The sequence below is a fragment of the Drosophila willistoni genome, assembly GCF_018902025.1.
Source record: "Drosophila willistoni isolate 14030-0811.24 chromosome 2L unlocalized genomic scaffold, UCI_dwil_1.1 Seg139, whole genome shotgun sequence".
In the NCBI taxonomy this organism is placed as follows: domain Eukaryota; kingdom Metazoa; phylum Arthropoda; class Insecta; order Diptera; family Drosophilidae; genus Drosophila; species Drosophila willistoni.
Window position 1 is genome coordinate 4,131,438 of NW_025814046.1, and position 11,406 is coordinate 4,142,843.

The 11,406-nt window shown below is 34.7% G+C and overlaps 3 protein-coding genes and 1 long non-coding RNA gene across 4 annotated transcripts; 2 read left to right on the forward strand and 2 right to left on the reverse strand.

The window, feature by feature from the left end:
- Positions 1-347: 347 nt before the first annotated feature.
- Positions 348-5,473, reverse strand: LOC124459815. Its single transcript, XR_006953826.1, has 4 exons — positions 5,422-5,473; positions 5,150-5,355; positions 831-990; positions 348-736 (listed from the first exon to the last, which is right to left on the reverse strand). It is a non-coding gene; the product is annotated as an uncharacterized LOC124459815 (long non-coding RNA).
- LOC6638431 lies at positions 1,691-6,431 on the forward strand. The gene is made up of 3 exons (XM_002061231.4): positions 1,691-2,016; positions 5,165-5,350; positions 5,438-6,431. Exons 1-3 carry the CDS (start codon positions 1,962-1,964, stop codon positions 5,773-5,775), a joined length of 579 nt encoding a protein of 192 aa, XP_002061267.3. The 5' UTR covers positions 1,691-1,961; the 3' UTR covers positions 5,776-6,431.
- A 1,705-nt stretch (positions 6,432-8,136) lies between these two features.
- LOC6638481 (KH domain-containing, RNA-binding, signal transduction-associated protein 2) lies at positions 8,137-10,302 on the reverse strand. The gene is made up of 6 exons (XM_002061229.4): positions 10,046-10,302; positions 9,858-9,979; positions 9,409-9,773; positions 9,252-9,344; positions 8,840-8,928; positions 8,137-8,571 (listed from the first exon to the last, which is right to left on the reverse strand). Exons 1-6 carry the CDS (start codon positions 10,203-10,205, stop codon positions 8,432-8,434), a joined length of 969 nt encoding a protein of 322 aa, XP_002061265.1. The 5' UTR covers positions 10,206-10,302; the 3' UTR covers positions 8,137-8,431.
- Positions 10,303-10,386: 84 nt separating this feature from the next.
- LOC6638312 (DNA polymerase epsilon subunit 4) lies at positions 10,387-11,066 on the forward strand. Its single transcript, XM_002061228.4, has 2 exons — positions 10,387-10,628; positions 10,705-11,066. The coding sequence occupies exons 1-2, from the start codon at positions 10,478-10,480 to the stop codon at positions 10,992-10,994; spliced, it is 441 nt and encodes a 146-aa protein (XP_002061264.2). The 5' UTR covers positions 10,387-10,477; the 3' UTR covers positions 10,995-11,066.
- Positions 11,067-11,406: the final 340 nt, after the last annotated feature.

The following is an 11,406-nucleotide window of genomic DNA, read 5'->3' on the forward strand; positions in this document are numbered from 1 at the left end:
CTACTCGAATTTCCCCTTAGGATCACTCTCATTACAAAACATGCTTTTCATTTCAATGTACAACTCAGCATATTGAAATGGTAAATTCCAAAATAACTTCACCCAAACAGAAATTGGGTTACATTACCAAAATTTTTCTTAATTGACATACATTTTAAATACAACAAAAAGGAGAGAACACACAAAAATTACAATGTGATACATTGTTTTTGATACACAATAAAAAAAATAAAAGAAAATTTCCTTGAATAAAAAATGATATTTAATGGCTGACATTCCAGCCATTTCTGTGCCCGGCTCAACAATCAGTAGCCAATTATGATGCCACATGTCGTGGTCGTCGTCTTCTTCGTCGTCGTCATCATTTTACATGGAAGTATTTTGCAGAATTTTATTTATATGTATATATTTGTATGTAAACATACATATGTGCATAAATGTCTTAATGAAAATGCGAGTTTCTCAGGCCATGCAAACAATATTTTTCTGCATGGGAAGCTAGTTGATTACATTGACAAACTGTGATTTGTTCCTTCCAGAGACAAGTGAGCTGGTGATGAGGAAAGAGAGAGGGAGAGAGAGACATCTTGCTTGGCCGACGCCTACTCGTTGGGGTAGACAGAATGCATCTTACAGATGCAGATACAGATGCGGCGATACAATTCATAAGGCGGCAAAGATATGAGATGCTGGACTTCTTCTTCTTCCTCTGACAAGGGGATTTCAACTTGGGGTTCTGCGAGTGTCAGTAAAAACAACAACAACAAATGCCAACAAATAAACAATTAAAATTAATCTACGAGCATTAAACAAAGTGCATTGCATTATACATTACAAAGCCTTGCTATGGCACTCTCTATGATCTACATGTATATGTAGAAATATGTATATGTTTTCCAACTTCAATTCTGTAGGTATCTATGCTCCAGTATTTGTTTTGTCTTCTGTTGGGTGCCAAGTTTGTAAACATCCGTAGAATTCAACATTTGTCTAAAAACAATGAAGAAAAAAGAATTATTAATCAAATATTTAGATTTACGCGCCCAAGCACACACACAGACACACACACTCAACAAACTAAACTTGTGGAGAACGCGGGAATTTCCACAGAATTTCCGAGAATTTTTGTTCATTTTAGAATCCCTCGTTTTTCGAAAAAAATTAATCAAACACCCAGGAAAAAAGGCGACAACAGAAGATTCAGCTAAAGTTCAACACACACGACAAGAACAAGAGGGCACACACAACATATTCTCTCAGAAGACGAAACCAAAAGAGATATTGAGACTGAAGAGCATATTTAGAGAAAAGAGTAAATGTTAAGAGAATTTTTGCCGGCCCCATCATCAGGTTAAATTTGATGAGGTTCCAAAAGGAGGCAAACAAAATGATTAATGAAATGCAGCCTCAGCCTGTGAGGGAATGTTCAAACAGAGAGAAAGAGAGTGAGAGAGAGAGCGAGAAATTTCACAAACATATCCGTTAAATGAATAACATTTTTTTCCCCCATTTTCTCGCATATTTTCATGTTCAGTTTTCCAATTGGGCACTCCTGCGTCTGTGCAATATGACTCATCCTCCTTGGAGGAACAAAAAAAACACATTTTTTGCTGCTGTTGCTGTTGCTGCTGCTGCTGCCTTTAGTTGTCTCCTCTCGCACATAGTTCGGTTCGGCATTTTACCAGTTCAGTCCTATAAGGCACGTCTTCCGACAACGACGACAACCCACGCAAAAAAACAGAAAACTTAAATACAATAAACACTTCCCACAGTATCGGAACGGGTTTTCTGCTTGGTCGCTCTTCGCAAAAAAAATTCAAAAATAAAAAAAAAAACCCTTCGCTAAAAAACTGGAGTAGAACGAACAAAGTGAAGATAACGTTAAAGTTTGAGAATTTTTTTTCAAAAAAAAATAAATAAAACTCATTATCGCAAATTGAAATCTTTACACACACAAAAAAATGAGACATCTGTGGCTATTAACCCTTGTGTTAATGGGTTTCTTTCAATATTCAGGTAGGTCATATACAAATTTTGAAAAATTTCTCAACTTAAGGCATATTTTATATAATCCTGTCATAGATAATCTAGACTATATCTAGTACTCTCGTTGCTGAGAGAGAGACCAGCTTAGTATGCAAAATTTTTTTAGTTTTTTGTTTTTGTTAAACAAAATCGATTGCATTTGCCATTGCATCCATTCATTGTATGCCCCTTTATCCCCACTTTCATGACCCTCCACACACACACACACACACACACAGAAAGAGAAGAGGCTGACTTTAAGTGGGGACTTATCCTTTGCTTGCTTTAGATTATATATTTTCTTATTGTTTAGATGGATTAGTCGCATAAAAGAAATAAGAACCTTGACTACCTAAATGTATAAACATAAATTTATTATGTATGCAAAAACATATTTGCCTTATATATTAATTTTATGGAGTCCTCCAACTTCTTCTCGTACATATAAGCACTTGGAAACGTTCGTTTTCATTTTTATAAGGCAAACAACTTGTGCTATAGGGAGGGAATGATGGCTACGATGGTGATGGTGATGGTGATGGTGATGATGGTTATGGATTGATTGGGGGATAGATGAATAGATGGTTGGTTAGTTGGCATACATGAAGGGGGAGGGGAGGGGATGGGGAGGGGCGGTAAAAGTGGAAGGAGACTCGTGTCATCCATTGCAAACGATGACACTTTAATCAATTTTTCGGAACCACTTGTAACCACAAGCGAAGCGTTCCGGCGTGCCTACAAATAGACAAATTAGTGGAACAATGTACAGAGAGTGGGGACTGGGGGGAGTGTGGGGAAGGGGCTGAAAAGCATCTGAAGTTGATTCTGAGCGCATTGTTAAAAATATCAACATGATTAAAGTGGCAGTGGCTTTTGAATAATTAAGCAAACTGGGAGAGGGAGCAATCATTTTTTTTTCGGGTACTTGGTAACCGGCAAACGAAAAAGAGGTAATTGCTGTATCATGGGCATGTTCAATTATTATAAATATGTTACAAAAGAAGAGAAGCTAGGGGTATGGACAACCACATACTCAAATAAAAATATATATAAAGACATTTTCTGTTATAGTTCTTTCACATCATTCATCAAGAAAACTCTCTCTTTTTTCTTACTGAAAAATGAAAATCTTGATAACAAATTTGGTGATTGTAAAGGCCTGAATAAAGATGAAAAGAAAAGAAAATCTAATGTGACACCCTTCTTTTCTATTTTCTTATCAAAAGTTTTCTTTTTCAAATTGATCTCTTTTTAAATTGTGCTCTTGTTTGAAATTTGACAAATTGTTGAATTTTTCAAAATTCTAGCAATTAGTTTTAGGAATTTAGTATGAAATTTGAATGAAAATATTTGTATAATTTATTTTTGGAAACGAATTTTGCGAATTTTATAGATCTAAATATGAATTTCATAATCAAAATAAAAAGAATTTGAAACTGAGGAGCTTTTTAAAGACTTTGGAAATATGTTTTATATAAATTTCTTACTATATCATTAATTATTCCTCTGAAAGAGCTAAAATTATGTGTAATATCTTTATTGACAAAATAAAAGTTTAGTTATACAAAATAACAATATTTAAGTATGAAGAAGTTTAAAAATGGAATTCAATTAGAATAAAAAAGACGTCTATGGTTTTTTTTTAAAAGGGTTTTCTTCATGTCGGGCCAAAGGTTCTCCTGTAAGGTACTTTTCTTTATAAAATAGTTGTGTTTAATATGATACAAAACGTTTTATAAGAACAAGTAATATCTTACAAGGCAATTGTTTATTTATCTTAAAGAAATAGTAGAAATGGTACTGGAAAACTCTCAGAAAATTCATATTAGAAAAGGTAGAATTATGAAATCAAGGGCAAGTTAGAAAAGTTAGATATATAAAACTGAAGATGACTTCCTAAAACGAGAAGCAGAAAATGATTGACTAAAAATGAATTCCAGATTAGATTACAGATTTCAAATTGTAAAATTTTCATTTACATATTTCTAAAACAATATCACAGATGAGTTTGCCCCTCTTCTTGACTTTAATTTGAATTCTTTTCTGTGGCAAAAAGATCTCTAAATTGATTGTGGGAACAAATGAGTGGAGGTTGATCTAAAAAACGAGTGGGTTATCAAATTACTGATCTTAATGCAGGCAAACAATCGATTTAAAGAAAAAATTAAATAATTGGAGGGAACAACAACAATCTTTTAATTATTGATTGATCGAAAAATTGACTGACTCATCTAATTACAGAATTTACAATGCAAATGGACAATCTATTGAAAAAAATCTACTTTAAAGCAATCATGTAATTACTTAGATAAGACTTTAAATATTAATTGAAAACGATTTCTCGCAAAAGTATAAATAAATTCTCCTTAATGGAAAGGATCGTAAAATTATCGTCCACAATTTGTTTAAAGGAAATGCAGTTCTACTTAAATGTAATGTCATGGTTTCATTTAATCATGACACAAGACCCCTGACCTAAATCCGGGAAATGCGACCTGCCAAAGACTTCCCTCAAGTCCGTTGATAACTAGCACAGGTGTCTTCCTGTTAGGGTAGAATAAACAAAACTAATAACTTGCCACAATTTATATTCTATGTAGGTGTTTTGTGTTCCAAATTGCCAATTTCAGCGACCATTAACACAATGCGCTAAAATCGCAAATGACGCAACCTAAAAAACAGAGAGAGAGAGGGAGAGTCTCTCGTATAGTTGGCACTTCAGCCTTGGCCAGCCAGGCAAATCAATAGACAGACAGACAGACAGACATAACATAGCATAACTTAAATAACACAACATATGTATGTATATGTATGTATGTATGTATATATGTGACATGCATGCCACTTCAGTGTGGAGTCCCGAAAAGCATTTACTCTGGACATGACAATTCCCGTGTGTGCTCATAAGGTTGACCTCGTGTGTATTTAGGTAAAACGCTCCCACAAAATGATAGCTGCGCCTCTTTTTTTTCCTGTTTTCTTTTCTCTTAATGGTTTTATGTTGCTTTGGCACGAAAATCTGATCTGAATCCAATGGATTTGTTGGCATTAATTAACATTTTTTTCAGGTGTGCCTCTTGCTAAAAACGAAAAACTAAACTTATAACTATACACATTGGTTTACTCTTTTTCTGGTTAGTCCTTGCTGATGAGTATGCCGAGTACAATGATGAGGAGGAACCACAATACCCGCCTGGTAATTTGGCAAAAGCCACATCCAAACCAGTAATCCCTATCCCGTATTTTGATGAAAAAGAGGCGGTGATTTATGTCCCAACGAATGCCACTACGGTTAGCCTTGAATGTCCTGTAAAGAATTATGATGGTGAGCTAGAAAGAGATACAAGATTAACCCTAAACTATGTAACTTTCCAAAAATTATTTTTTTGAACTTACTTTTCGCACCTCACAGCATTGCATCATGGCATCAACTGGTATAAGGACGAAGAACTTATGACCAATGCCAAGTCGGCATTCAATATTGAGCATCGTTTGGATGACAATTACACATTGACCATGCCCTTGGTCAATGTCACGGGACATGTATATTCCTGTCGTGTTATGCCCAGCAATGTGCGCCATCAGATAACCATTAGGATTGGCGCGGCGCCCATTACCACGACACCGAAAGCAACAGTAGATCCTTCCCCAACCATAATAAGTCCTCCAACTGCCAAATCTGGCTCGTCTCCAGTTGTCTATTGCTTGTGGTTACTTTTGGCCAGCTTCCAAGGAATTAGGCGAATGTAAGGGTATTCCCAGGACATTTTTTTAGTTAACATTTCAACCACCGGCGAAAGAAATGACGATGATGATGATAATGATGATGATGAATTGCAATCACATGAGCTTGACAAACTACAAAATTATTGAAACAAAAAATCATTTTGAAATTAAACTTAAAAGCATAAGAGATTGAAATGATTACGGAACCAAAACCATTAACCGATTTGATAACGGTTTACTGCTTAAAAATGATTACATCCAAATAAGTGAATTCCTTACAATTGCTTGGCAAATTCTATATAATCTAAAGATATATATCTATGTTAGATGTTGCTTTGTTATGATTAGATTTAACTATTTAGATAATAGCTGTATGTATTTGAAATGCAGTTAATTTGTTTAGTGTATCTGACTACTTAAAACGTATACTTAGCATTTCACGCTCTCTCTCTCACACACACTCTAGAAACAAATGCCTAAAATGCATCAGGAATATATATCAGACTACATATACATTAGATTTATTTACTAAGTATTTTAATTTTGTGCTTTAATTGTAAATTAAATGAATATACTCGATATGAATATTCGTTTTTAGTGAATGAATATGAAATGTAATGCGATAACAAAAGTGGCTTAAAAAAAACACAAAATGACATAGAAAAAATCAGTATGAAATAAATTCTATAAATGTAAAATTGTATTTTGAAAAATTCGAATCAATAAAATGTTTATTCGAAAATGCCCCCCATTCGAAAAACTTTTGATCATTCAATAATGAAAACAAATCGAAATCCACCCCTAAATATAGAGAGACAGAGGATGCCATAGCGCACAGTTATTCTTCTTCTGAGGGTCTCTCCCCCCCACCCCCATAACACGCGAATAAAAAGAAAAGGAACACCCGCCGCGTCCATGTATGAAAGGGACAACAATGCCCCTACTACAACAACTACTCCCTCTCAGGCGTGCTCCCTCTCTCGCTCTCTCTCTCTCCTCTCCTCAATGGCTTAATGCAATGCAGCTGCTGGTCTGAATCTGGAAGGAGGAGGAATTCCGCAATGTGCGCAAGCCGCACATGCAAGCCATATGGCTCAGGGGTGGTGGCCCATACTGCCGATGGTGGTGATGGCGGTGGTGAAAAACCAACGAGTAGTAGTAGCGGCAGGCCTCATTTCCTGCCCTACCACCAGTCGACAACTGCAAGGCAGACAGGACACACAAATTTCTAGTCAACAATAAAACTGTAAATGGATTTTGCAATTTCCTACAACATAGAGATTTATTTGATTTCCTTCTACATTTCAGATGATTCCCGAACAAAATGATAGCTGCTGCTCCTTGCTGGAAGATCAATGGATAATGCTGGCCAATCCAGAGCAGGAGGATATATACGAAGAAAGTCATTGTGATAAGCCCATGACAGCAATGGAAATCTATTATAGACTCATCCAGCGTATGCAATTACAAGCCACAGAGTTACAAGCAGCTGATGAAGCAAGACGTAAACAAATCTGGTTGGCCAGTTTTACGGGCTCCCAATTATATTATCGTGTTTGAAGTGCAAAAAAGACCAAACTCTAATTTACTTTGTTTTTGTTTTTCATTTATTTAGAAATTAAATTTTGTATCTTAATGTAAAAAGAAATAATTATACCATATATATAAGTATAAATATCTAAACACACACAATAATATACATACCTTTTTGTTTATTCTTTTTTAAATATGTTTTGGGAATATTTTCATATGATTTATATGGGGGAAGAGGGCAAACGAAAACTCCATGGACATGCAAATATCAAGAAATACATATAGCCAAAAGAAATAGCTGAAGATTTTTGTTTAAATTTTTAGTTGTGATTATTTTATATGCTTTTGTATTTTTTTTTTTTTGTTTTTGTTTTTATTTTCAAGATATAAATGAATGTATATATTTTGATGTTTATATCATTTTTTCGCAACACTTTTATCTGGTTTTCTGTTTCAGTTTTTTTTTTGTTTTTGATGATTTACATTGAATATCATATCATCGTCATAAATTTTATTAATTTATATATATAATAAATTCATAAACTTTGTTGTTGATGTATTTTTCGTTTTTTAATTTTGCTTATATAACCGAAATGTAATTTGATTCATTTTGCCTTATGATTTTTAGTAATTGATGGCTGCTCTAGTTGACAATAATAATTGTTGGTAGGTATTTTATTATACATTTTATTTTTTAGTTTATAATTGGTTTTTCTTTCGAAATATATTAATTTAAAGTTTTTTTTTTTTTTTGGTTGAGAAAACATAAAGATATGCTGGGGTGGGGGAAAGAAGGTGAAAATAATAAGGCAATTGTTGTACAGTTTTAAAATTATAATGTAGAAATCAAAATAAATTCATATATGGTAATATATATTGTTAATATACGTTTCATCATCATTTATTTTATACATGGTTTGTATATTATTATATTATTTAGCGTCGTGGATTATTTGTTTTTTGTTTGTATTCTCTTAGATGTTATATTTCGTTTTTTCGTTTTGCTTATTTGTTGATTGGTTTTTTCTGTTTTGCTCTGCTCTGCTTTTATATAGTTTTACTTTGTCCCCCAGACACATGATGTGTGTATGTTAATTTCATATATATATATATAGGATATTGTATATCATAAGTAATTGGCGATTTTTCATTTATATTTTTTGAGTATGGTATACGCATTCGGTTTATACGACTTGATTGGTGGTTCGCGCATACGTTTCATGTCAGTTGGATATGGTTGTGGACGTTTATAAGCAGCCGCATTGGTTGGTATTATTGATGGACGTGCTATAAAATTATATATTATATATGTTTATATTTAGTTAAGGTTTATTATTTTTTTCTTTTCATTTTTTGTAATATTTTTTGGTATTTCTTTTCTTTTTTTTGTTTGTTATATATAGATAAGTTTAATTTGGTTAAGTTTTGAATATTTTATTATATTTAAATATATACTTAGATACCCATTATCAAGATGCTACCGGGATGGGTGGGGAACGTTGTTTGTAGTGTTGATAGAATGAACTAAATACGGAAACTGTGTCAAAGAACTTACGTTTGCTGTACTGATATCCGGCGTGTGGCTCTCGTTTTATAGGCATACGATGCTCATATTCATAAGCCACCTCATCAGCCTCATCGAGTCTAAAAAAAGTGCGGGGAAGATTAGAGAGGAACGTGAGATAATATATGTTCATCATCATTTAACCAAAAAGGCTGTTATAACTTCGGCTTTGCCGTAGTGTCTATATCCTTGCAAATCACAAGATTTATGTCCTAACAGAAAACTGTCACCATAGAAGTTCCTATTGTTTTTTGTTAAACTCATTTGCAAGGATATACAAATTGAATACAAATTTAGTATATATATATACAAAGCCTTTAAGAAGATTGTTTTGTATGTTTGTTTGTTACGCCATGGTTAGATTATGTGTATGATTCGAAATTATACTTTACAATTAACTTACTCAGGCGGATTTTCCGCAGCTCGCTTGATAAGATTCAAATATTTGGGTGCCGCGCTGCTACCGGGACCACCAAATTTCTTATCAAAAACGGATCTGAAATGACAATTTACAATATAGATTGGAATTTCCTTTTGTGCGCTCCTGTAAGAAAGTCTACCTGTAAGCCTCCAAATTGGGACCATGAATACTCTTGGCCGATTCGGGATCCATTTCCATGAGTTCGCGCAGCTGCTCATGTGAGACTTCATCATTTTTATCTGGAATTAGATACTTACGTATCTCGGCCAGGGCATAGGCAACGCGTGCATAACATTCAGCTGGAGTGGCCACTGTGCTGACTTCAAGGAACAGATCCTTTTGTAAATGGGCATAGCGTGGATCACCTGAATTTCGCAATTGTTCCTCCTTGTTGCGATCACGTATGGAGCTGCGACCTTTAATGGCAATTTTGCATTGGGTCTCCTCCTGCAGGCGACGCAGGGAATTGCCCTTGGGACCTAGGATTTTGCCAGTGAAATTGAACTGCAATAGAGAAAGCGAGAGAGAGAGGGATTAGGTTAAAGGGTGGTGTGCGACCGGCATATTTTATAACTTAGCGAGGCTTACCTTTGGATATTGCTTAACGGGTACAAACACTTTCTGTGTGATTTTCATGGGCTTCTGCTTATACACATCCGCGTAGAATTCCTTGCCAGGAATGCGGCCAGTGCAATAAACACGATCCACAGCTGCAATGTAACATTAAACCAATTAAAATCAAAATTGCAAAAATAGGAAACCAATATGGCGCTTACCCTCATCAATTAGTAGTCCACAAAGGGGAAACTGTTCCGACAGACGCTGACGTTCTTCCTCCAGATCGGCAAGAAACTTTTGTGCCACTTCATTTAAACGCGGCGTATACTCATGTGGAGCCGGTTTTAGATCACTGAAATCGCTACTTTGGGTCTCCATATTTATTTATTTATTTAGAATCTGAGTTTCGAGGAAAACACTAAAATCTCTGAAGTATGTATCTGTCAAACACAAACAATATCGACCAGTAGTTTCACGATATATTTTTGATACCACAGCACTCAGGTATCGAGTACTTCATAACCGTATATCGAAAGTCGATACATTCCCATCTCTAACAAGACGCCGACTACCATCTCCAAGACGAAATTGGCGCTAGCGTCTTTATTATTTCCGCATATTGAGAATTGTAAATATAAACAACTACAGCCATGGCTAGCGAAGAATTATTTCCAAATGACCACACAGAGGAGTTAGATTTAGAGCAGGAACTAAATGAAATAGCTGACAAATCAACAGAAGAAACGCCACATGAACAAGGAGAAAAGGAAAATTCACCTGCAGCTGCTGAAGATAAATCTGGTAATAACGCAATTACTTATACATATATTCAATCACATATCAATCACGTATCTACATTGCAAATTTCCCAAATTAGTTGCCACCAAAACACCTGCTGAACCCGCGGAACATGAGGCAAAACTCTGTCAATTACCCATTGCTCGTATAAGAAACATTATGAAATTGGATCCAGATTTACATGTGGCCTCCAATGAGGCAGTCTTTGCAGTAGCCAAAGCAGTGGAGCTTTTTATCGAATCTTTAGCTCGTGAATCCTATACATATACAGCACAAGCTAAAAAGAAAACCATACAAAAACGTGATGTTGATCTGGCCATATCGGCAGTGGATAGTCTTATGTTTTTGGATGGAGCTATGAATTTTTAACAACGAGTTAGAGTTAAGAATTGAAACTGGTACTAATAAAAGTCCACATTGTTTACTAATTTTAAGCTAAAACTATAAAACCTTGACTTATTTGGGGTATGTAAAATACAATCTCTATCAAAATCCTTTATACTAATCTAATCCGTGTGGAAATGGTTTCAGCGGAGATCGATCAGCATTGAATTTATTTTAATTTAAAGAATTTTTTAATTGTGCTGAATTTATTTTAATTTAAAGAGTTTCTAACTAATTGGCTTCTCATTGACAGCCACCTACTGTGCTAAACGTCATCATTATGTATATCAAAAGCTATTCATCTTCAACAAAGTATTTCCAGCCGCCTAGCACGCAATCTGATATCGCGTGGCATAGTATAGTTAACAACTTAAATATCCATAGCTAAAATGGCAAA